The 27,053-nt window shown below is 36.8% G+C and overlaps 1 protein-coding gene across 1 annotated transcript; it reads left to right on the top strand.

Moving 5' to 3' along the window:
* The first annotated feature begins 15,303 nt into the window (after positions 1 to 15,303).
* On the top strand, positions 15,304 to 26,066 carry KLRF2 (killer cell lectin like receptor F2). The gene is made up of 5 exons (XM_047741527.1): positions 15,304 to 15,373; positions 19,699 to 19,752; positions 23,002 to 23,150; positions 23,585 to 23,700; positions 25,949 to 26,066. The coding sequence occupies exons 1-5, from the start codon at positions 15,304 to 15,306 to the stop codon at positions 26,064 to 26,066; spliced, it is 507 nt and encodes a 168-aa protein (XP_047597483.1).
* Positions 26,067 to 27,053: the final 987 nt, after the last annotated feature.

The raw sequence follows: 27,053 nt of genomic DNA, 5'->3' as shown, positions 1-27,053 counted from the left end.
ATTTTCACAATATTTATTCTTCCAATCCAGGAGCATGGAACATTTTTCCATTTCTTTGTGTCTTCCTCAATTTCTTTCATGAGTACTTTATAGTTTTCTGTGTATAGATTCTTAGTCTCTTTGGTTAGGTTTATTCCTAGGTATCTTATAGTTTTGGGTGCAATTGTAAATGGGATTGACTCCTTAATTTCTCTTTCTTCTGTCTTGTTGTTGGTGGAGAGAAATGCAACTGATTTCTGTCCATGGATTTTATATCCTGACACTTTACTGAATTCCTGTACAAGTTCTAGCAGTTTTGGAGTGGAGTCTTTTGGGTTTTCCACATATAGTATCATATCATCTGCGAAGAGTGATAGTTTGACTTCTTCTTTGCCTATTTGGATGCCTTTAATTTCCTTTTGTTGTCTGATGGCTGAGGCTAGGACTTCTAGTACTATGTTGAATAGCAGTGGTGATAACGGACATCCCTGCCATTTTCCTGACCTTAGCGGTAAAGCTTTCAGTTTTTCTCCATTGAGAATGATATTTGCAGTGGGTTTTTCATAGATGGCTTTGATAATATTGAGGTATGTGCCCTCTATCCCTACACTTTGAAGAGTTTTGATCAGGAAGGGATGCTGTACTTTGTCAAATGCTTTTTCAGCATCTATGGAGAGTATCATATGGTTTTTGTTCTTTCTTTTATTAATGTGTTGTATCACATTGATTGATTTGCGGATGTTGAACCAACCTTGCAGCCCTGGAATAAAACCCACTTGGTCGTGATGAATAATCCTTTTAATGTACTGTTGAATCCTATTGGCTAGTATTTTGGCAAGAATTTTTGCATCTGTGTTCAACAAGGATATTGGTCTGTAGTTCTCTTTTTTGATGGGATCCTTGTCTGATTTTGGATCAAGGTGATGCTGGCCTCATAAAATGAGTTTGGAAGTTTTCCTTCCATTTCTATTTTTTTGGAACAGTTTCAGGAGAATAGGAATTAGTTCTTCCTTAAATGTTTGGTAGAATTCCCCTGGGAAGCCGTCTGGCCCTGGGCTTTTGTTTGTTTGGAGATTTTTGATGACTGTTTCAATCTCCTTACTAGTTATAGGTTTGTTCAGGCTTTCTATTTCTTCCTGGTTCAGTTATGGTAGTTTATATGTCTCTAGGAATGCATCCATTTCTTCCAGATTGTCAAATTTGTTGGCGTAGAGTTGCTCATAGTATATTCTTATAATTGTCTGTATTTCTTTGGTGTTCGTTGTGATCTCTCCTCTTTCATTCATGATTTTATTTATTTGGGTCCTCTCTCTTTTCTTTTTGATAAGTCTGGCCAGGGGTTTATCACTCTTATTAATTCTTTCAAAGAACCAGCTCCTAGTTTCGTTGATTTGTTCTATTGTTTTTTTGGTTTCTATTTCATTGATTTCTGCTCTGATCTTTATGATTTCTCTTCTCCTGCTGGGTTTAGGCTTGCTTTCTTGTTCTTTCTCCAGCTCTTTTAGGTGTAGGGTTAGGTTGTGTACCTGACACCTTTCTTGTTTCTTGAGAAAGGCTTGTACCGCTATATATTTTCCTCTCAGGACTGCCTTTGTTGTGTCCCACAGATTTTGAACCGTTGTGTTTTCATTATCATTTGTTTCCATGAATTTTTTCAATTCTTCTTTAATTTCCTGGTTGACCCATTCATTCTTTAGAAGGATGCTGTTTAGTCTCCATGTATTTGGGTTCTTTCCAAATTTCCTCTTGTGATTGAGTTCTAGCTTCAGAGCATTGTGGTCTGAAAATATGCAGGGAATGATCCCAATCTTTTGATACCAGTTGAGACCTGATTTAGGACCGAGGATGTGATCTACTCTGGAGAATGTTCCATGTGCACTAGAGAAGAATGTGTATTCTATTGCTTTGGGATGAAATGTTCTGAATATATCTGTGATGTCCATCTGGTCCAGTGTGTCATTTAAGGTCTTTATTTCCTTGTTGATCTTTTGCTTGGATGATCTGTCCATTTCAGCGAGGGGAGTGTTAACGTCCCCTACTATTATTGTATTATTGTCGATGTGTTTCTTTGATTTTGTTATTAATAGGTTTATATAGTTGGCTGCTCCCACATTAGGGGCATAGATATTTAAAATTGTTAGATCTTCTTGTTGGACATATCCTTTGAGTATGATATAGTGTCCTTCCTCATCTCTTATTATAGTCTTTGGCTTAAAATCTAATTGATCTGCTATAAGGATTGCCACTCCTGCTTTCTTCTGATGTCCATTAGCATGGTAAATTCTTTTCCATCCCCTCACTTTAAATCTGGAGGGGTCTTCGGGTTTAAAATGAGTTTCTTGTAGGCAACATATAGATGGGTTTTGTTTTTTTCTCCATTCTGATACCCTGTGTCTTTTGATTGGGGCATTTAACCCATTAACATTCAGGGTAAGTATTGAGAGATATGAATTTAGTGCCATTGTATTGCCTGTAAGGTGACTGTTATTATATATTGTCTCTGTTTCTTTCTGATCTACTACTTTTAGTGTCTCTCCCTGCTTAGAGGACCCCTTTCAATATTTCCTGTAGAGCTGGTTTGGTGTTTGCAAATTCTTTCAGTTTTTGTTTGTCCTGGAAGCTTTTAATCTCTCCGTCTATTTTCAATGATAGCCTAGCTGGATATAATATTCTTGGCTGCATGTTTTTCTTGTTTAGTACTCTGAATATATCATGCCAGCTCTTTCTGGCCTGCCAGGTCTCTGTGGATAAGTCTGCTGCCAATCTCATATTTTTACCATTGTATGTTACAGACTTCTTTTCCTTGGCTGCTTTCAGGATTTTCTCTTTGTCACTAAGACTTGTAAATTTTACTATTAGGTGACATGGTGTGGACCTATTCGTATTGATTTTGAGAGGAGTTCTCTGAACCTCCTGGATTTTGATGCTTGTTCCCTTTGCCATATTGGGGAAATTCTCTCCAATAATTCTCTCCAACATACCTTCTGCTCCCCTTTCTGTTTCCTCTTCTTCTGGAATCCCAATTATTCTAATGTTTTTTCATCTTATGGTGTCACTTATCTCTCGAATTCTCCCCTCGTGATCCAGTAGCTGTTTGTCCCTCTTTTGCTCAGCTTCTTTATTCTCTGTCATTTGGTCCTCTATATCGCTAATTCTTTCTTCTGCTTCATTTATCCTAGCCATCAGAGTCTCCATTTTTGTTTGCACCTCATTAATAGCTTTTTTGATTTCAACTTGGTTAGATTTTCATTCTTTTATTTCTCCAGAAAGGGCTTTTATCTCTCCTGAGAGGGTTTCTCTAATATCTTCCATGCCTTTTTTGAGCCCGGCTAGAACCTTGAGAATCGTCATTCTGAACTCTAGATCTGACATATTACCAATGTCTGTATTGATTAGGTCCCTAGCCTTTGGTATTGCCTCTTGTTTTTTTTTTTTTTGTGGTGAATTTTTCTGCCTTGTCATTTGTCCAGATAAGAGTATATGAGGGAGCAAATGAAATACTAAAAGGGTGTCAACAGCCCGAGGAAAATATGCTTTAACCAAATCAGAAGAGATCCTAAATCGTGAGGGGGGAGAAAGGGGATAAAAAGAGGTTCAGAAAGAAAAAAAAAAAAAGAAACAATTAAAAGAAGAAAACGAATAAAGAAAAAATATTTAAAATATATATATATGTATTAGATAAACTAGTTTAAAAACTTTAAAAAAAGAATAGGGTAAAATTTTAAAAAATTTAGCAGAATAAGAGAGAAAAAAATTCAAAAAGAAAAAAGAAAAATAAATTAAATTAACTGCAAGACTAAAGAATCATGGGGAGAAAGCCATGGGTTCCATGCTTTGCTTTCTCCTCCTCTGGAATTCCGCTGCTCTCCTTTGTATTGAAACTTCACCCCTTGGTAGGTGAACTTGGTCCTGGCTGGATTTATTGTTGATCTTCTGGGGGAGGGGCCTGTTGTAGTGATTCTCAAGTGTCTTTGCCCCAGGTGGAATTGCACCACCTTTACCAGGGACCGGGCTGAGTAATCAGCTCGGGTTTGCTTTCCGGAGCTTTTGTTCCCTGAGCGCTTCCCATAGAGTTCCAGAGGACAGGAATGAAAATGGCAGCCTCCCGGTCTCCAGCCCAGAGGAGCCGAGAGCTTGGGGCCCCACTCCTCAGTGCGCCCTCAGAGAACAGCGCCCATTTAGTCCCGTGTCCCTGGCCTCCGGCCGCACTCCAAGCTCACCGAGCCTGTGACTGGTTCAAGGTAACCCCGAGCTGTGAGCTCACTCCTCAGCTCTGTCTCTGTATCTGGCTTCCCTGTTCTAATACCTGCAAGCTCTGCGACAGGCACCCCCGATCCTGAGGCCACACTGACCCGGCGTGGGCTTCACCCCGGTTTAGCCTCTGGAGCGATGTCCCTCAGCGGAACAGACTTTTAAAAGTCCTGATTTTGTGCTCCGTTGCTCCACTGCTTGCTGGGAGCCGGCCCCTCCCCCCGCGGTCTATCTTCCTTTTGCTTTGGATTCACTTCTCCGCCAGTCCTACCTTTCAGAAAGTGGTTGATTTTCTGTTTCTAGAATTGCTGTTCTTCTTCTCTTCGATCTCCTGTTGGATTTGTAGGTGTTTGCAATCTTTAGATAAGCTATCTAGCTGATCTCCCACTATCTGAAGTAGTCTCAGCCTGCTACTTCTCCGCCATCTTGTCTCCCCCCTCTATTTAAGCTAATTGTTAAGACAACCAATTCAAAGGAAGGCTGATATAACCTTTTCTCATGACCTTATTATGTGCTTCTCACCTTACAGCCTATCACTTACCCGTTGCCACTGAAAGAGTCATTTTCATGTGTGTACACTCATGCACAATGCACAAATGTGAAAGTAGCGCCATGTAGAGTAAGCTTTTTACCAATGCAAGGACTAGAGCAATGGATAAGTTTTTCTCCCTTATTTTGCTCTTTGCTCCTGAGACAAAGTAATCTAAATGACTTTTCTAAAGATGATTCTGTGAGATGAAAAATCATCCTTGATATTGAGTAATGATCAACTTACATCTACTCTTTCTTTTTTCCTATTTCATTCCTCTTTCACTCATTCCTGTTCCCTGTGTTGTACTTCTGCAAAAAGCATTCAATGCTTTTCACTCAGGCTTTATTTTCTAAGAACCACACTTCCTAGAAAAACTAGTAACTGAGTGATTTCAAGAAGTAGATTTTCAGAATGGGATTTTGTCAGTTAGGCTGAGGACAGTGGGCACTCCATCACTAGAAGCAGATAAAACAGTAATGACCCTTGGTACATGGATTAACAAAATATTAAAATACTTACTTGTGATCAATATCTCTGAGTGCAGGGAAGGTAAAGAGTATATGATGGTGTGGTCCTTTATTATATCATAGGTAATCATCACAATGCCTATGATTACCTATGAGGGAATCATAGGCATTGTGGTAAGGGCTGACTAATAGAAAACTTAGTAAAAGAAAATTAAAGTCTGTTCAGTGGCTGAAAATTGAATGAATTACATGAAATTTGGAATGTTTCTAAGGCAGCTTGTGAAAATTTGCATGTTCTGGATCTTCAGGATAGACTGTGATAAGAATCTGTCCCAAAATCCAATTATAAAATTAATGTGCATCTGTAAGTAAAAATCAACCTTGACTAAAAACAAATAAATATGTTCCCGAGACCTGACATAGGAATATTTGGTCAGATGAGTCTGCAAATCTTAGATTCCAAAATTCCTCTCTGCCCTCAGAATGATAATGTTTCTTTATCCTTTACCAGAGAATAATCTTCCTACAACTGAAAACCATTTAATGATCTTACCTTAAGCAGGTACCTCACAGAATGAATCTTCCCCTTACTGTCTTTGTGTCCAGATGATGACTTCCACATGACAAAAGCATAATCTAAATAGAGAAGAATAGCATTTGTTTTGAGAGGTAATAGCTTATGTGGTAAAACAAAACTATGGGGCTTAGCAGTAACTGGAATATCATCTATGGAGTTATATGGTATAAGGATAGATGGAACATAAGACTGACAAGAGTCATGTAATTTATATTGATATGGGGGCCTTATTCATAACTTAAAATTTATGTTCTCATAGGGATATTTTTATCTAGTCCTTATAACCTGCTGGGATGGCTACCTTAAGCTGGAACATATGACGCATAAACTACCAAAATTGAAACAGGAAGAAATAGAAAACCTGAACAGGCCCATAACCAGCAAGGAAACTGAAACAGTAATCAAAAATTTCCCAAGAAACAAAAGTCTAGGGCTGGATGACCTCTCAGGGTAATTTTACCAAATATTTAAATAAGAACTACTATCTATTCTTTTGAAGCTGTTACAAAAAATAGAAATGGAAGGAAAACATCCAAACTCTTTCTATGAGGCCAATGTTACCTTGATCCCCAAACCAAACAAAGACCTCACCATTCACCATAAAGAATTACAGACCAATATCCCTGATAAACATGGATGCAAGAATTCTCACCAAGATACTAGCCAATAGGACCCAACAGTACATTAAAAGGATTATTCACCACAACCAAGTACGATTTATTTCTGGGCTGCAAGGGTAATTCAATAATCCATAAATCAATCAATGTGGTACACTACATAAATTAAAAAAAGCACAAGAACCATATGATACTCTTAATAGATGCAGAAAAAGCATTTGACAAAGTAGAGCATTCTTTCTTGATTAAAACTCTTCATAGTGTAGGTATAGAGGGAACATACTTCAATATCATAAAAGCCATCTATGAAAGCCCAAAAGGAACATCATTCTCAATCGGAAAAAACTGAGAGCTTTTCCCCTATGGTCAGGAACATGACACAGATGTCCACTATCACCACTGCTATTCAACATAGTACTAGAAGTCCTAGCTTCAGCAATCAGACAACAAAAGGAAATAAAAATCATTCAAGTTGGAAAAGAAGTCAAACTCTCTCTCTTCACAGATGACATGGTACTGTATGTGGAAAACCCAAAAGACTCCACCCCAAAATTGTTAGAACTCATACAGGGATTCTGCAAAGTTGCAGAATATAAAATCAATGCACAGAAATCAGTTGCATTTCTATACACCAACAATGAGACAAAATAAAGAGAAATTAAAGAGTCAATCCCATTTATAATTGCACCAAACCCTTATGATACCTAGGAATAAACCTAGCCAAAGAAGGGAAGGATCTGTACTCAGAAAACTATAGAGCACTCATAAAAGAAGTTGAGGAAGACACAAAGAAATGGTAGAACATTCCATGCTCATGGACTGGAAGCACTGTTAAAATGTCTATGCTACCTAGAGCAATATATACATTCAAGGCAATCTCTTTCAAAATACCATCAACTTTTTTCACAGAGCTGGAATAGACCTTGAAGAGTAAAAGGAATATTGAAAAAGGAAACCAAAACTGGTGGCATCACAATTCTAGACTTCAAGCTCTATAACAAAGGTGTAATATTCAAGGCAGTACGATACTGGCACAAATACAGACACATAGGTCAATGGAATAGAATAGAGAACCCAGAAATGGACACTCAACTCTATAGTTAACGAATCTTCAACAAAGTAGAAAGGAACATCCAATGGAAAAAAGTCTCTTCAACAAATGGTGTTGGGAAAATTGGAAAGAAGAATGAAACTGGACTATTTCCTTGCACCATGCACAAAAAAAAAAAAAAAGACTCAAATAAAAAAAAAAGACCTAAACATGAGAGAGGAATCCATCAAAATCCTTGGGTAGAACACAGGCAACAACCTCTTCAACCTTGGCTGCAGCAACTTCCTGCTAGACACATCTCCAAAGGCAAGGGAAACAAAGGCAAAAATGAGCTGTAGGGACTTCATCAAGATCAAAAACTTTTGCATAACAAAGGAAAGAGTTGACAAACCCAAAATACAGTGGATAGAATGGGATAGAACGGGAGAAGATAGTTGCAAATATTTTATCAGATAAAGGTCTAGTATCCAAAATCTATAAAGAACTTACCAAACTCAACACCCAGAGAACAAATAATCCAATCAAGAAATGGGCAGAAGACATGAACAGACATGAACTTCTCCAAAGAAGATATCCAAGTGGCCAACAGACATATGAAGAAATGCCCCACATCACTCAGTGCCAGGGAAGTACTGTATATATATGTATATAAATACATACACACACACACACATACACAATGGAATACTACTCAGCCATCAAAAAAATGATGGCTGTTTGCAACGATGTGGATGGAACTAGAGGGTATTATGCTAGGAGAAATAAGTTAAACAGAGAAAGACAATTATCATGTGATCTCATTCATATGTGGAATTTAAGAAACAAAACAGAAGGTCATAGGGGAAGGGAGGTAAAAATAAAGCAAGACAAAATCAGAGAGGGAGGGGTGCCTGGGTGGCTCAGTGGGTTAACTTCAGCTCAGGTAATGATCCCAGGGTCCTGGGATCAAGCCCCCCACTGGGCTCTCTGCTCAGGAGGGAGACTGCTTCCCTTCTCTCTCTGCCTGCCTCTCTGTCTACTTGTGATCTGTCTGTCAAATAAATAAATAACATCTTAAAAAAAAAGTCAGAGGGAGACAAACCATATAAGATTCTCAATCATAGGGAACAAACAAGGTTGCTAGAGGGGAAGGAAGTTAGGGGACGGGAGTAACTGGGTGATGTACATTAAGACAGGCACATGATGTAATTATGGGTATTATGTAAGACTGATGAATCACTGAACTTTACCTCTGAAACTAATAATATACCATATGTTAATTAACTGAATTTAAATTTAAAATAAATAAAAATAATTTAAAAATAAATAATTAATAAATAAAATGAATTTAAACCAAAAAAGAAAAGTTGTGACTTTGTTTTTATGATTCAGGTTGGTTGGACTTGTTCACTATGTTCACTTGACCTAGAAGTTTTCTGCTTATAAAGGACAAACAAGAATTTAATAAACTTCCTATCTATTTCATTTTTAGGAAAACCATAATCAACTAGTCATCACCATGGGTCTGTGAGGGTCAGACTATTCTGGTTGCTGTTTTGACTCCACTGTTTGTTACAGTAACCGCACCCACCTTGCCTTTTGTGATTGCTGCTACTTGGCCCTTGACACCCAGGGATCAAAGTATTCTCATTGCATTTAAGTTTCTCAATTCAGAGACATCAGTTGTCTTGCCTACAGAAAAGGTCAATTGCAGAGCTCTTTACGATTGATGAGGATTGTTCACCAATTTCATTTCGTGAACTTTTTCACAGTGTTGCTGAAAGATATTTCTTCTGGACCTTCCCAGGGAAGGTAATAGATCTTAAAAGACAAAGCCAAGTTGACATTCCAGTCTCCCTAAGTCTTTGCATACCTCTCTCTACATAATCCAAGGCAGGTCCATCATTTCCACTGCACACCAAGGCCCACCTTTTGGTCCATGTTTTAGTCAACCTACTGAATTGTCAAAGGGTCTTTTCTAACTCCTCAAGCTGAAGCATTTAATGAATAATCTCTGCTTAATACCCCTTTGGCCTGATCTAACTTTGTGTTCCTTTTACCATTATCCCGTATCCTTATTTTCCACACATGTTCCCAAGATTTCTGCTGTGTAAATTAGAAAACTCAAGTAATTCTTTTGGAGTGAAATGCATTTCCTCAAGGGTTATCAGCTTTAGGACACCGCTGTGACTTGTGTCTAGTTATAGGTCTAGAAACAAAAAAAGGTGATGGGGGTGGGTCTTCAGGATAATCATCATTGTTGTGCATGCTGGTTCCCCATAAAACGATATTACCACTTCCTCAGGTAATGCAAGTTTAATCACCCCTCAGACAGGGGTGGAAAGGCCTACACCTTTGTTAGTGGTAAGGCTCATACCCTGGTGGGTAGGAAAACCACTTCCTCTGTGCTGTAGAGGCCACTTTAATGGGGGGTAGGGAAAACTCTTCAACTGGCAAGGAAGACTCAACAGAATTTAGGGGCTCAATGTGCCCAGATTTGACAAGGTCTTCCCACATGTCCCCATTTCAGCTGACAGGATCCCATTCTTTCCCTATCAATGCCCTTATTTTAGCAGTAGACACTGCAAGTCTGGAAGTTTAGCTAGTGCTGTAACTCAGCCAGTCACAGCAGTAGATTTTGCATTTGCTTTTCAGCAATTTCAGCTCTGCGGCTCCAGAAGATGTGGATCATTCATGTGGAATTTGAGCTGAGAACTTGAATCCCTGAGCTCATCCTTTTCTTTCACCGCTTTGTCTAGCAACATTAGTAGCAACCAGGCAATCTCATTATATGTGTTACTTTTCTAAAAATGTTTATATCATAGCATCAATGAAGGTATCAGATATACAAACACTGAGTTCCTTCTTTCTTGTGTACAGTTGACTAGGTGTATCCATGGGGATATTTTGCATATCTCTATTGACAGATTACTCCCTAGATTATCAGTACTCTACTCTGTTTACCACTACTGGAAATAGAGTCATTAGTGTCTCATTCTAATCATATAAAAGAATGGATCCCAGAAACTCCATTGGCTCACACAATTATGGAAGCTGAGAAGTCCCACAATCTGCAGTTGGCAAACTGAAGACTCAAGGGAGGTGAGGGTGTGGCTCCAGTCCAAATCTGAAAGCCCAAGAACCATGAGAACTGTTGATAAAAGTTCTGGCCCAAGAGAAGGAGAAAACTGATATCACAGTGATGTGGGACACAGAGGCAGAAGAAAAATTTCCTTACTCACTGACAAGTCCTTAAAACAGGCAATATGACATTCCTTTAGGGACTCAACTACCCCCACCTTAAGGCTTTACTAAGGGCAAAGGGCAATCCTAGCCTGACCGATCCTACCCCCAACTAGGATCCTGTAAGTCTACTTCAACAATTCCTTCAGAAACTTTATCTGTAAACCCTCCAACATAGTGTCAACAATCATTCCCATGCGTATGGCCCACTGATATACATTTAAAGGGTCTCACGAAAAGGTTTTATTACTGGTAATGAATAACCTTTTCCCAACAATAGCTAGTTCCTCAAGGTCCTGGAAACTTTGCTTCCAAAATTCCTTAGAGATTTATGCCATCCCTGACCCCCTCCCAACTTACAAGCATATAATGGACCACTTCTCACAACCCCAGGGCAGCAGCTCTTTCTGCCCACGGGTCCTGTCCCTGTGCTTTAATAAACCACCATTTTGCACAAAAGACGTCTCAAGAATTCTTTCTTGTCCATCTGCTTGGAACTCTACATCATTAAACCTTATCTATATTCTAAGACTTCATCAACAGCTCAAAAACAAATTGATGTGGAGAGAGTAAGTTCCAACATCCTCAGACTTTTTAAACTTTTTAATCTGTCAACAGATCTGATTAAGCTCATCCATTTTGGGGGTTCATTTCAATTAAAATGCTAATTTCTTACAGAAACACCCTCACAGATACACCCAGAAATAAAATTTAACCAAATATCTGGGCATCCTATGGTCCAGTAGTTATTGAGCCTGGGACTATGCATCTTTTCTTAACACACCATATTTTCTCAAAGAAATAAGATCTACTTATTCTATAACTCACTAGCCAAACTTCCTCATATATATTTTTTCAAAATTTTAAGCTAATTTTTCTGTTTTTGTGGGTGTGTTCATGGAGGATGAGCACAAAGTATCTGGGTAGACTTTGACTCCACCAATTGACCACTGGAAGAGTCCAGGCCATAAATGATGCAGTCTTGAGATAGCTAACATCTGTTGTGACTCAGAGTGGTGTTAATGGAAACAAGAGAGGCTTGGGTCTGGATCTTGGTTCTGTTTTCTCAAGGGAGATTTGTATAACTTTTATAAGTGGTAACTTTTGATTTTGTTGCTAGTAATTAATAGCACTGTCAAAAATTACTGATTTGGAGAGATAAAGGAAAAAAAGATACAGTAAGAAAAGACAGGTAATTGGGACTGAAGGCAAACATTTCTAATTTAATAATATTTGGGAAAAATTGTGGTTAAAAGTAATGTAAAATAGGTGAAGTTTTCATTTGAGGAAAAAATTGGAAAAATTGCTAGTGAAAGTAAAACTATGTTATAGTTTAACAGCATTTTAAGAATATAGTAGTGTGGGTCAACCTGGGTGGTATAGTTGGTTAAGCCTCTAACTCTTGGTTTCAGCTCCACTTTGATCTCAGTATTATGAGATCAAGCCCCACACCTGGCTCCACACTCAGTGCAGAGTTTGCTTAGGTTTCATTCTCCCTCTCTCTCTGCCTCCCCTCTCCCCGCCCCCCTCCCCACACCCTGTGCTCCCTTGCTATTGGTCTCTAAAATAAATAAATAAATCTTTTAAAAAATAATATTAAAATAAAAATATAGTAGTGAATAAATATTAAGTTTTGTCTGCATTTTTCAGACCTTCATGAATTTAATGAAAAGTCTGGTGTCAAAAATCTGAAAATAATGGACATAATTACTTGCATGTTTAGTATTAATGTCTTGAAATGGCTGTCCCTGGATCTGGTCAGGGCAGCCAATCTTAGAGAGAAGGTGAATCACATGAATAGGATAGAGGGTGGTCCTTATAAAGGGGAGCAGAGAGCAGGATCTTAACAAGAAAACACAGATGAAGACTATTGCTTATAAGTCATGCTATGCAGTTTGTATTCATTAAAAGAACTGATAAAAGGCAATAAGAAGCTGAATAAGTTTACCAAAGATTTGTCTGGATGAAGAAAGGAAAATAGATAAGGGGACCCCTGAAGACTCATATGGAGGTCATTGAAATATTAGAAGCTTGAGATATGAGTGCCTTATTAACTGATAACTAATTGATAAGGCTACTGAGGTGGAGAGAAGTAAATGGATTGGACAGACATTTCAGGAGCAAAATCTATGGGACTTGGTGTTTACTTGAAGAAGGGGCGAAGGACAGGAACAAAACCGTTTTCACAATTGGTTGGATAGTGGTGAAATAGAGTGCAGTAGGAAACACTGAATAGGAAGAAAATCATGCATTCAATTGTAGAAATACTTTGTTTGAGCCATTGTGATACTATGAAATCAGTTGGGTGTATTGTATGGAGCTCAAATGAAGTTTCAGTGATGAGCTTTAGGGGTAGTTGAAAAATAGATACTAATTTAGGTCATGGTTGTGAGTAAGAGTTTTACTGAGAAGAAAGTGAAATGAAGAGAGGAAATTATTTAGGATTATAGGAAATCTAACATTAAATAGGTAGTGAAAGGAAGATAAATCTGCTTTAAAAAAAGCTATCAGAGAAGATAAAGAAATATCAGAGGAATGTGGTATCACAAAATTGAGGTGAAGACTTTCAAAAAGAAGGGAAATTTTTTTCCCAAAAGTTTAATAATTCTGAGTTTCTTATAAGCTACAGGCTGAAATATATGTACTGCAATTAACATCTGGGAAGTCATGGATGATTTAAATGAGTTATTTTTCTTTAAAATGACCCTAGCAGATTAGTGCAGGCTAAGACTGGAGGAAGATGAAATTTGCTTTATTATAAGGCCCCTGAAACAAGGGTGACTACATGTCAAACTTGTACAGAGGAAAAACAGGAGGGTAAATCAGCAGATCAGATGATCTTAGGCAAGATTAGAGGATGTCAAAATATAGACTATTAATTTTGGCCACAACTATATAAAAGGTTTTAATTTAATGTGGGATTCATTGTTAAAACACATTAATTGAGCATACATCAAGTATATTTAAAACTATTCACTAAACACTGTTTTTTAAGTGTATGGTGCAAGTATTTGTATATATATCATTTGGTGACGATTCTTAAAGTGAAGATTACTGGACCATACTCCAAACCTGTGTCAGTCAGAGTTCTCTAAAAAAACAGAACCAATAAGATGATGATAAATAGATAGTTAGATGATAGATTCATTATAAGGAATTGGCTTATGAGATTATAGAGCCTAGCAAATCAAAAATCTGCAGGATGGACTGGCACTTTTGATACTCTAGAAAGCTGATGTTTCAGTTTGAGTTTATTTTATTTTAATTTTATTTATTTGAGGGAAAGAGTGAGCAAGAGAGAGAAAGCACAAGTGGGGTGGAGAGAGAGAGAAGCAGAGTCCCCACTGAGCAGGACCCTGGGATCTTGAACTGACCTGAAGGAAGACGCTTAACAGACTGAGCCACCCAGGCGCCCCATCAGTTTTTTAAGCCATCTGCTGTAGAACCAGGAAAAGCCAATATTGCAGATGAAGCAGGAAAATACAATGGATTAATGGGGTATTTCTTGTTCAGAGGAAGCCAGTTTTTTTAAAATTTTATTTTATTTAAATTCAATTAATTAACATATAATGTGTTATTCATTTCAGAGACAGAGTTCAGTGCTTCATCAGTTAGTTGCATACAACACCCAGTGCTCATTATGTCATGTGCCCTCCTTAATGTCCATCACCCAGTTACCCCATTCCCCATCCTCCTTCCTCTCCAGCAACCCTCAGTTTGTTTCCTAGAGTTAAGAGTCTCTTAGGAGGCCAGTCTTTGTTCTAGCCAGGCCTTCGACTGATTGCGTGAGTTCCACTAATATCATGGAGTGATCTGTTTTCCTCAAAGTCTACTGGTTTAAATACGAACTTCATCCGAAACCATCATCACAAAAATGGTCAAAATGTTTGACCAAATATTTGGGCACTCTGTAGCCCAGCCAGGCAAGTCAATACATAAAAGTAACTACCACACTTACAGAAGGAAAAAAATCTCTCTGCCAGGAATTTTTCTGAAAAAAAAAAAAAAAATTCTTGAAAAGTTACTATGTTCATAGTAACTCTTGTTCCCACCAATTTGAGACTTACTATTATTTTCCTGTTTTGCCTTATACAAGCATTTTTCTCTAGACTCTTATTAGTCAGACATGCCCCCAGTAGCAAAATGGGTATTTTAATTTTTTTTAGTTTAAAATATTTATTCTTAGCTAGCTAGACACTGTTCTCTCATTTGTTTGGCATGTATTTGGCTTATTTCATTTTCTTCTTTTAATAGAATATAAAGGACATGAGCGTAGAAAGTATTTTTATGTTTTTCACTATTATGTTCTTAAATACACTGCAGGCAACTGACTGGTACATGGTAAATGCACAATAAATATCTGTTGAAGAAATGGAATAATATGGCCACCTTTACCTTGAGGGTACAGAAGTTTAGCCAGAAATTAACATGGCTATACATTTGTATTTTACCAATGCATGCTGTGGTTTTAACCGCCCATATCTGAGTAAATTTTTAGTATTTTTGGACTTCCTTTCAGCTTTTGGTACATTGTGCCTTGGAGAAATACCTAAGGCTAACACTATTCTCCATTTTCTTTTTACTGTTTTCTGGGTAATATCACATGGATGGAAAATGAAGATGGCTATATGGTATTGGATTACAGGAATATTTTAAAATCCAGACAGAGGCCTAAAGGTAGGAATATTATCTCCCTTCTGAATCTGGCTTGAAATTGCATTACTCTCTTAAGAAGATTATTATCTTTGAATATTTAAAAGAGTTAAAATTAACTACATTCTGGGACTTAAAAAATTCATAAATTGTCTAAGATAGGTTATTTAGACTCACATAAACTTGAAAAATGCAGTATTTTTGCAGCCATGTGAAATGCTAATACAATGATGTATAATCCCCTCAATGTTATAGCATGAGAAAAAAGGTGTAACTTTCAAGTAAAAGGTCACAAATAGTATTTTTAAAGAAATTATTCATCTTACAAAATACAAGATTTTTAGGAGCAATTATTTGGGAATGATATCGACATGAAGATACCTGCCACACAGGGAAGGTAAAAATCTGCTAACGGTGGGAGTAGCAGTGGTTCTAGAGTATTCTATAACATAAAAAGCATTTTCATGTATACAGATTGTATTTTTTATTTTTCACAAAAGAGCCATATGTTTGGCAGAATAGTCTATTGGAAATGAGAGAAAGATAAACTAAAACTAATCTTCACTACTTAGAGCTGCTATATTTGGGTCAAGCTTTTATCTGTGTTTGTGTGTTTTCAGATCTGTCCCAGGTTCTGTAGAAATGTTTAATAAACAATATACTGATGTCTAAATTCACTCTGTCTGCAATAAATGTGTAAAGCAATCCTGTTGAAACAGCCATGATCTAAGCTGGGATGACATGGGCCAGGAATTTGAAATTGCTGATCACAAATCACAGCTCTGCCATCTGGACTCTTGCTGAACCTCTTCATGTACTATTTGTTTCCAAATATCAGGAAGCAAACACACCTTTTTTAATTAGCAACTTAGACTGATGTAGTAAAAAACTGACCATTGGATCAAATTGGCTAAATTGGATCCTAAGTCCTGCAGACTAAATGGGTGGCCTTGTGGAAATCTTTTTGTCTTCTTAAATCTCATAATTTTTACTTATAATAAAGCCAACCTCACTTGTGGTTGTTTATGTAGATGTTAAACTAAATTATTAATGACTTTTTCTGTAATTTCTAAACCACCTTATAATAAAGTGAATAAAAATAAAGTCTGAGTATATGTACATAAAATATGAAGTAAACATCCATTTGAATTATGAGTGAAAGAAGGATAGGACTAGAAACATGAATTAGGCCTGCAACTAAGCAAAAGTATGTAATTCAGCATGTTCGTGCTTGTTATAAATTTGTTTCTAAGCTTCTCTGTTTTGATGAGTAAGGGAAACATTGCTAATTTTTCAGCTGCGTCGAAGTTGCATCCATGCTTAAGACAAATATGAATTAATCTTGGCACTGAATCCAAAAAGAAAATCTTCCCATTAGAAAGCAGATATAAATAACCCAATGGTGATCTTGCAGGAGTGATGACAGGTTTCACAGAGTGACTTCTTTTTTTTTTTTAAAGATTATTTATTTATTTGTTTTGACAGAGAGAGAGAGATCACAAGTAGGCAGAGAGGCAGGCAGAGAGAGAGGAGGAAGCAGGCTCCCCGCTGAGCAGAGAGCCCGATGCGGGGCTCGATCCCAGGACCCTGAGATGTAATTTTTCTGTACTTGACACAGCATTTTGGCTGGGAAGTTGTCAACCAATCATATCCTTCGAATATGTTCAGATTTTACTTGAAATCAAACTCTAATATGAAATTCTGGGGCGCCTGGGTGGCTCAGTGGGTTAAGCCGCTGCCTTCGGCTCAGGTCATGATCTCAGGGTTCTGGGATCGAGTCCCACATCGGGCTCTCTGCTCAGCAAGAAGCCTGCTTCCCTCTCTCTCTCTCTCTCTGCCTGCCTCTCCGTCTACTTGTGATCTCTCTCTGTCAAATAAATAGATAAAAAATCTTAAAAAAAAATGTGTTAATCTCTTAAAAAAAAAAAGAAATTCTCCACCTTTTTAATAGTCAATATTAGGTGACTAATATTAGTTTTCATGAATCCATCTAAGTAAGCATTATTGTCTGTTAATCAGAAATTCTGGGAAGTTGAACATATCTAATAATTATTATGTATTTTTTTAAATCCCTTAAAATTCAGGACAAATGGCTTCTTGTTAGTCATTAAATATGGTATGTACAAGTTACCATTGGTCTCTTGTGACTCAGTTCTCTTTTCTCTAATACATAAGTGATAAAATAAATAATTGGTGCAATAATCATTGTTTTAGAGAAAGATGCTATTGAGAAGAAATCAACAAAATTTGACACATTGATGAAATATTAATAGGGACAACATTTTTTCCTAGTGATATTATTTTAACAAATTAGTAACAATTTCAATATTTGTGTTTCTGTTGTTTGTGCTTACACTTTGACCAGTTTGAAAATATTTTCCATGGCTTCCAGTTCAAAACAAAATATTGACTATAAATGTTTACATTTGTTCTCTCCTAAGATTCTGCATTAAACCAGTAAAAGGTATCAAAATTAGAATAAGTTAATAAGAGCACAGAGCATGGAAAGGCTAGAAAATTGGAAAGGAAATGAGAAGCAGAGGAGATAATGCTCTCGATCAATGAAGAGAATGGCAGTGTAGGGAAAGTACAGCAACAGCAAAATGCAGATGAAACTATTTCTCATGGCAAAACCAGGAAGGGGTCTTTTGTCAGGGAGGAGAGTAGATTATAAGGAGAAATCTAAAGAAAAGTAATTAGCTGGAAGACTTTCTAAGGAATGCTCTTTTAGATTGTTGTCTTGACAACCTCTTACTCCACTCACATAGTAGCATTTGCCACTATATCGTGCCAAAATAAAAAACAAAAATAAAAACAAAAACAAATTCTTGTAAAACAATGACATACACAACTAGAACAAGCTAGGGCTCCTCACTTAGAGAGTGGTGGTTGGTGCAATAGGCATGTGCCCCCTTATTTTGGTTCTGGAGTGGGATGGGGAAGTAATGTAGTGGTTTACTGCATAGCTTAGCTATTTCCTGTGGGGTTTTTTTTTTTCTGTCTAAAAATTCACAGTAGCTAACAACATATCCTAGAGTGTAGAGAAAATTATCAAGAAAAAAAATCAATAAATATAAGAAATCTGACACAAAAATACAAAATATTGTCCATCCCAAAAGATAATGTCTAACAAATTCCCAGAAGAAGAGAATAGGGGGAAAAAGTAGATCTGAAATAATAATAATAATAATAATAATAATAATAATAATTTTCAAGGAAGATAAAACAAACCCCAAACCATGAGTTTCCAGCTTATAAGAGCCTACCAAATTCAGAATAGGATATGTAAATAGATAGATAGAAGACAGATGGATGGATAGCTATAAAATAGGTAGATGATAGATAGATGATAGATAATGAGGTTGAGAGAGAAATCCTTATCATATTTCAGGACACCAAGGGTAAAGATATGATCTTAAAAGTTTACATAAAGAATTAGTATTCTCGGGACGCCTGGGTGGCTCAGTTGGTTAAGCCGCTGCCTTCGGCTCAGGTCATGATCCCGGGGTCCTGGGATCGAGTCCTGCATCGGGCTCCTTGCTCAGCAGGGAGCCTGCTTCTCTCGCTGCCTGTGCCTGCCTCTCTGCATGCTTGTGTGTACTCTCTCTCTCTCTGGCAAATAAATAAAAAAAAAATCTTTTAACAAAAAAGAATTAGTTTTCTCCCCAAAGAGATACAAATTGGCATCAGATTTTTTTTTTTTTTGGCATCAGATTTTTAAATGAACATATAAGGACACCACTGTAGTAATGCCTTTAAACTTATAAGCAAATCTGTACTTAAGTTTAAGACAAGAGTAATCAAGTAATATAAAATTTCCAAGCAATAAAAGTTTTCCACACAGGCTTGTATGTGAGTGTGTGTGCTGATTTTAGATAGAATGAAGCTAGCACAAGAATGTAATGAAAAGACATTTCAGGTTATCAGCTCTTCTATGTTCCTGGAAAGCAATGATTTCAGTCTATATGAAAAACAATCTATAAGTAATGTTGTAAGATGCTAAAGGAACTTGATATGGTAAAAAGGAGTTTGGGGTGGAAGGTCTCGACCAAGAAGAAATAACAGTAATTTAAAAGTTCAGCTGGAAAAAGAAAATAGTATATAAAAAAGTTATACACATGAAGTTTAAGAAGGCACACAATAGTTAGATTGTGATCAGTGACTAAAAGAGTAAAAGTAGATATGATAAAAGTGGCTAATTCTGGGGAAAGAGAAGAGTAGAAGCTGAGTATAAGAGAGAGACTTCAAATTTTTATTTGACTTTGTTTTGTGCTAGCATTTTTGTCCTCGCATACCTAGATTGCTATTCATTTTCAAATGTTTCTCATTATATTTTTTCTTTACACTAGGTACAGATAAAAAAATGGATTTCTCCCAGAAAGTAAATATCAGCCGTCTAGCAGGTAAGGTTTGTTTTTGTCTGTAACATGCTGCCCTATGTTTGAATGAAGAGATTCTAAGTCATTAAACATGACTTTTCTAAACTTTCAAGTAGGGATATAATACCCCAACTACAGACTATTTAATGTAGATTAAATCAATGGTGGTGGGGGCACCTGGGTGGCTCAGTGAGTTAAAGCTTCTGCCTTTGGCTCAGGTCATGATCCCAGGGTCCTGGGATTAAGCCACACATCGGGCTCTCCGCTCAGCGGGGAGCCTGCTTCCCTTCCTCTCTCTGCCTGCCTCTCTGCCTGCCTGTGATTTCTGTCTGTCAAAATAAATAAAATCTTAAAAAAAAAAAAATCAATGGTGGTGGTTAATGTTAATGTCAACTCGGCTAGGCCACACCCAGTACTCAAATATTTGAACAAATACTGGTCTAGATTTTGCTGTAAAATTAGGTTTTAGATGACATTTACATCAGTGGATTCTGAGTTGAGCAGACTACCTTCCATACTGTGGCTGGGCCTTGCCTGATCAACTGAAGGCCTTTAGAGAAAAATATACTAAGGTTCCCAAAGGAAGAGGGAATTGGGCCTTATACTGTACATAAGTCTGCTCTTACACACGAACTGCAATATCACCAGCTTGCAGCCTGAAATGCACATTAGATAATAAAATAAAAGTAGAGACTTATGTAATAAATCTCCACGTACCTTTCAAATCTCATCAGAATTTGTCAGTATGTAATCAATATTAATTATATCTCCCCCACATTACTCTCCCAAACCAGATTACATTAGCAATGATCAGATATCATGCCGTTTCACATCTAAATATATCCGCATGTAATTATTACAGTTAAAGGCTCCTTTTGCTTAACACAAACACAACACCATTATATATCCTGTACTGGTTTTCTCTGGATGTGTAACAAATTACCACACACTTAGCAGTTTAAGATAATAATTATTTATTACCTCACGTTTTCCATGGGTTGGGAGTTTGGGCACAGCTGAACTCGGTCTTCCATTCACGGTATCATAGGCTATAATTTAGGTGTTGACAAGATCACATATGTTTCTGAAGCTGACATTCCTCTTGCAAGCTCATGTGGTGGTTGGTACAATTCAGTTACTTATAGTTGTAGGACTGAAGTCATTGATTCTTGCTGCCTGTCATCCAGGGCGACGCTAGTTTTTCATAGGACCCCTGCATTTCCTTGCCATGTGTCACTCTTGTACATCCTCTCAAGACACGAAAGCCCAATTCTTAAAAAAAAAAAATGGGAATTTTCTTTCTCTTTAGAAAAGGCCTAGGCCGATTCTTAACATCTTGTATCTGATTAAATCAGGCCCACCAGGGGAATCTCTTCATTTATTCAAAATCGACTGACTTCACACCCTTCCCTAGTCTTCAAAATCTTATCTTGCCATCATGTATAACTTAATCATGGGAGTGATAGTCCATCATATTCTCAGGTCTGACTCACACCAAAAGAAAGGGGATTTCACACACTTTCTGGATTTTTTCTGCTCAGATGTCCATGGTGTCATTTAACATGTTCTTCTATCTTATAAAGTAGTTTTAAAAACTAAATATGTTAGGTGCTTAGAAACTCACCCACTGTAGTGGGTGTGTGTTTGTTGTTGTTATTATATAAAGTATCTGAGACAGAAATGGGTACAAAGTGTTGCTTAATATATGTGTTTTTTTTTTTAAGATTTTATTTATTTATTTGTCACAGAGGGAAAGAGAGGAAAAGAGAACACAAGCTGGGGGAGCAGCAGGCAGAGGGAGAGCCAGGCTCTTTGCTTGGCAAGGAGCCCAAAACGGGACTTGATTCTAGGACCCTGGGATCATGACCTGAGCCAAAGGCAAATCCTTAACTGACTGAGCCATCCAGGCATCCCCCTTGATAAATGTTTTATTCCATTCTCATCCCCCAGGATATTTCTTCTTATTTTAAAAATGGCACTTGAACCTGAGTTCAAGTAACTCTTTTGGTCAATTAGTATCCACATTTTGCATCTTTTTTTTGGTATTTTAATATATTACACTAATCATTTAGGGAATTTTTAGTGTGTTTTGCAACTTTACAACTATACTTCATTGACCACTCTATCAATAGCCACATAAGGAGTCCGAGTGACTCCCTCTCAAAAATAATACATAGCTCCTTTCAAATCATAAATTGGGAGGTATTATTTGAGGTCATCTTATACTTTTTAACACACAACTATGTACTGGTAGAACTGAGAATAGGCTTATCCTGAGTCTACAAGTACTTTGCAAAATTACCATTATTCAGGATTGGCAATGTTTGCCCAGCACAGAATGTATTAATGAGCTAAGAATATATATGAAGTTTTATATATTGAAAATTATTCCTTGATAGTCTTCTTCAGGTCATATGTACTGATGTTACTTTTATTTCCCATCTTACCTGGACATATTAATTCAATTTCCTAAAATAGATTTTTACAAATATTTAGGCTCATAAATAACAGACTAAAATATTAGCAATAAAAATATGGCATGCTTTAACTTATGGATATTTAATTCAATCATTCAACAATTGAAAACCATAATCAAAGTGCTATATGATTGGAAACTCAAAGATGAATATGACAGTCTCCTAACAACCTCCCACTCTGATAAAAGACAAGGAGATGTTCACATATGACCAGGATATGGGCAATACACTTGTTGCTAAATGACACTGAAATGTTATGAGTCTAGAGGCAACAGAAATTATGACCAGTTAAAGACTTTGTTTTTGAGATGGAAGTACAATTGAGCAGTAAAATTTAAGTTTAATTTAGATGAAGAAGAAGAAGGAAGGGAAGGCTATTCAAGTCTAAGGAGACCATATGAATGAAAAGCATAGGAGGATCAAAGTATCCAATGCAATAATGTAAGTAATGCTAATGGTAAGTAATCTCATAGAAATGAAAAAGAGGTTGTAAGGACAACCCCAAGAAAAGAAATTAGGCCAGACAGTAGAGAGATTTAAGCAGTAGGTTCTTGTGTTAATTATAAATAATCAAAAATATTAAATATCTGTTTCCTTTAATTATGGGACTCAGAATTCACATGTTTTTTTCTCCCCAACCCCTCACCCAAAATCCTACCTCCATGCCAGAAATATACAGATTAATGAATTAATCTCATTCTTGTTCTGCCAATGGAGCAGCCTTTTCATCACATATGGTATTATTCACACTTTATTGATTGTAAAGTCTAATTTTTTTCCCTACATTTTCCTTCAGGAAATAATTATTTGTGCCCCAAAGACTGGCTACTGAACCAAGAGAAATGCTACAGGTTTTCAATTTCTTCTAAAACTTGGAATGAGAGTCAACACGATTGTGCAAATCTACAGGCACATTTACCAGTGATCCAAACTCTGAATGAGCTGGTGAGGAATCAAATACAGGATCTAAGTACCAAGGAAGAATTGCTAGGTGCAATTCTAAGAAGTGTGGGTGGCTTAAGCATTGTTTTTGAACATTCATTAATCATAATGTAATTACCTTTTTTTTTAAAGAATTTATTTATTTATGTGACAGAGAGAGCACAAGCAGGCAGAGAGAGAGGAGGAAGCAGGCTCCCTGATGAGCAGAGAGCCCGATGTGGGGCTCGATCCCAGGACTCTGAGATCATGACCTGAGCTGAAGGCAGCGGCTTAACCCACTGAGCCACCCAGGCGCCCATTTTTTTAAAAAAACCTATTCGTTATGAAAGAAATGGTTATTTACCATTCCATCAATGCCTGGCATACTGTCTTATTCTATAGAGGGCATGGAATTTTTTAAAATAAATTAATAAATGAATATAAAATTTCCTTGATAGGAATTCATACAGAAGACTTTAAAACCTGGAAATCCTGGTTGGATTGGACTACATAGTAAATCCCCACGAAAACAATGGATGTGGATAAACAAACACCTTTTTGTGGAACAAAATGAGTAAGTAGTTATTTGAGGGGGAAGAATGGCAGCTGTGACATTGTTTTATTGATAGAAAGGTATTTTTAATAAGCTTCCATGCTTTCTAGTCTTTTTATCTTTCTTCCTCCTTTCTTTTCTTTCTATCTGCCCCTCCTTTTCCTTCCCTATTTCTCTTTTTCAGAATTTTCTCTTTCTTTGTTTTCCTTCCTTATTCACTAATGATGAGAAGGAGGGCTAGAAAGTGCTCATATCTGGAAATTTTAATGGACAAGAAATGGTAACATCTTTATAATTTTTAAGTCCACTCAGATCTCATTTAAAATAATTTTCAGCAACTATATTCTATATAGGAAATGCAAAGATAAAATTCCCCTATAAATAAAAGCATCTGGAATGTGTAAAAACATCTCTTGAGCTAAACTCAGAAAGCATGAGTTTGAAATTTTGCTCTTAGAATATTCTCCTAAACTTGGGGCCCTGGGTCGCTTAGTTAAGCAGCCAACTCTTGATTCACCTCAGGTCATGATCTTGAAATTGTGAGATTGAGCCCGTGTTGGGCTTGGTGCTCAGTGGGAAGGCTGCTTGGGATTCTCTCCCTCACCCACTCCCTCTACCCCTCCCACCTCTCTCTTTCTCTGAAATTTATAAATATTTTAAAAAAGGAGAATATTCTCCTAAACTTGTTGATATCAATTTCTTTATCTGTGTGATAAGAATAATGAAGCTTCCCTCACAATATTCTTGTGTGAACAACATAAGGTAATACATGTAAGAGTGTTTTAAAATTCTTAGGGTTCACATACATTTACAGGTTCTCTTCTGTGTCCGTGATTTCTTTATACATCACTGGAGCACCTGACCTGTGGCAGTTTTAAAGCAAAGGCCGTGGAGTGATAGTCCATTTCAGTCTCGATATTTATCTACTTATAATACTTCCATTCTCCATATTTTATCATCTTTCATGCACATAAAACTAAAGTGTGAAATGGTATTCATTCTTTGGCCCTACTTTGATAGCAATCTTAGGCAAAAATTAGTAAGGAACACCTAGGCTCCCCCCAACCTTTGGAAATCCAACATATTGTTAGGGCAGCATATCTCTTTGAAAAAGCTTTCATTTGATTATTTTAGGAAAAAATGATAATGCAGCTGGTTGTAATAGTGTTTGGTTTTTATATTTAAATAGTAGTCAGCCTTCAGCTCAGGTCATGATCCCAGGGTCCTGGGATTAAGCCATGCATTGGGCTCCCTGTCTGCTTGGTGGGGATCCTGCTTCTCCCTCTTCTTCTACTGCTCCCCTTGCTGTGCTCTCTCGCTCTGTCAAATAAATAAATAAAATATTTTAAAAAAATAGTAGTCAGCAACTGGAAAGAAGAGTTAAAGAGATAGCTCTCTCCAAAAATATTCTCTTCACATATTTTCCTCATCATACTATTGAAGTTAATGAAGAATTTGTCATCTATATAGTTTTTTACTTTAACTTAAAAAAAAATTGTCTCCCTGAGTTATTGCTTTGCAACTCTCATTAGTATATCTATTACTATGCAGTATTTACCAAAAACTTATATTTTAAAGGTGCCTGGGTGGTTTAGGAGATTGAGTATCTGACTCTTGGTTTTAGTTTAGGTCATAATCTCAGGGTCATGAGATGGATGTGTCCCTGCCCTCCATCAGGCTCTGTGCTGGTCATGGAGTCTGCTTAAGATTGTCCCTCTCTCTCTGCTCTCCTCCCTCTCCCTCTCTAAAAAAATTAATTTAAACAGAGAGAAACCTTTAAATTTAATATCTAATCACCTTTTATAGAAAATTATTTTTCTGTGTGAAGAATGAATAGATGGGAAAAATAAAAACTGATACTGAAGTTCAGTCAGAAGTCTGTGCAAAGATAAGGGAGAGGCAGTAGCAGCCTGGGCCAGGAGTGAATGGATATAAGGACCAGTCCAGAGGTAGAATACTAGAACTTGCTGATACACGCAATTCAAGGGTTGAGAGGGAAGGAAGAGACAGGGATGCTTCTAGTCTTCAGGCTGGAGCTTCTATGGCAATGTTCCTCAGATAAGAGAGACATTATGGGGGGAGGGTACGGAGGGCAAGCAAATCAAGTGTGCCCAAATGCAGTCATTTACAACAAAAGTAGAGTCTATTCTGAAACCTTTGCAACATTTTGGTTGCTGAAGAATTACCTGCACAAGTTTGGCTGGAAACTTTAAGAAACATATTCATTATTTTAAAATAAATGCTCTAATGTCTGTACTTTATCTCCTAGTTTTCTCATGATTGGACCAACGGATCACGAGAGCTGTGCTGTCATAACAGGAAAGCAGGTATATTCTGAGGACTGTAACTCCAAATTTAATGGCATTTGCCAAAGAGACGCTGTCTGAACAATGAAAACAAATCTGTGCATTTAAATAAAGATTTGGATTAAATTTATGTGATGGTTAATATTTTAACACAAAATATTTTAACCACGAAATATTGCCTTTATTTTTCTTTAAGTGGAATACAAATTTATTTCTTTTCTATATTATTAAAAAACAAAAATCGACCAAGTAAATTTGAATATCTAGTTGGCTTTATTCAATGATTGATGAACTGGGCAGCACCCCCATCTAGCAAGTAAAAAGGAGCTTCAGTGAGTTACAGAAAAAAAAACGGTTTTTAAAGGCAGACAGGCTAAAACAAGGAAGTCATAAACAACAACAAAGCAAACAAAACAAGACAAAGCAGCAACAAAAGATTATTTGGGGCTATCAGGTGGATTACCTCACTAGTGTTGACCTGAAAATTCTCAACCAGTTAAAATTATATTCCTGAGGAGTTTAAAACTGCAATTAGATTAGGTATTAAATTTTGGTTTGGTGATATGGGCTCACTCTTCTGGGTCCGTTGGCTCTTTTTTAACAATACAAATATAATGTTTTCAAATATTCCATATAGAAATAATCTTTCAAAATGAGGAAATATAACTGATTTTTAAACACCCCCCACATTTTCCCATTATTTCAATATCTAAAAAATAATTTTCAATATCTAAAAAATAATTAAATTTAATCTTCTTCTAAATTACCTTATTTTCTGTGTCCTGTTTCTTGGGTTCTAACTCCTGAGCATCTAATGAAGTAAGAGACTACACACATAGATATAACATTTTTTTTTTCTTCATGGTGGGCTTTTCCTCCAAAGTAACTGTCTTCAATTTTTATCAGAAAGAAATCAAACTTTCAGCTGGTATTAAGTACTCAGATGTTGTCAGCATGAGGTGTCTATTTGAGGTAATATAGAATCTGCTTTTTAATGTGATTCCACAATTCATTTCCCTTTAATCAAATTTATATATCATTTATATTTAAAATTATATTAAGAATGAT

Source organism: Lutra lutra, chromosome 8, assembly GCF_902655055.1.
Source record: "Lutra lutra chromosome 8, mLutLut1.2, whole genome shotgun sequence".
In the NCBI taxonomy this organism is placed as follows: Eukaryota; Metazoa; Chordata; class Mammalia; order Carnivora; family Mustelidae; genus Lutra; species Lutra lutra.
The sequence above is the reverse complement of the archived record's forward strand: the minus strand, read 5'-3'. Positions and strand labels throughout refer to the sequence as shown.

Excerpts from the sequence above, each read along its gene's own strand:
- KLRF2 (XM_047741527.1), top strand. The coding sequence starts at position 15,304 with ATGGAAAATGAAGATGGCTATATGGTATTGGATTACAGGAATATTTTA. Across the intron at positions 19,753-23,001 it reads AAATATCAGCCGTCTAGCAG|GAAATAATTATTTGTGCCCC; the intron begins GTAAGGTTTGTT and ends ATTTTCCTTCAG. Across the intron at positions 23,151-23,584 it reads TCCAAACTCTGAATGAGCTG|GAATTCATACAGAAGACTTT; the intron begins GTGAGGAATCAA and ends TTTCCTTGATAG.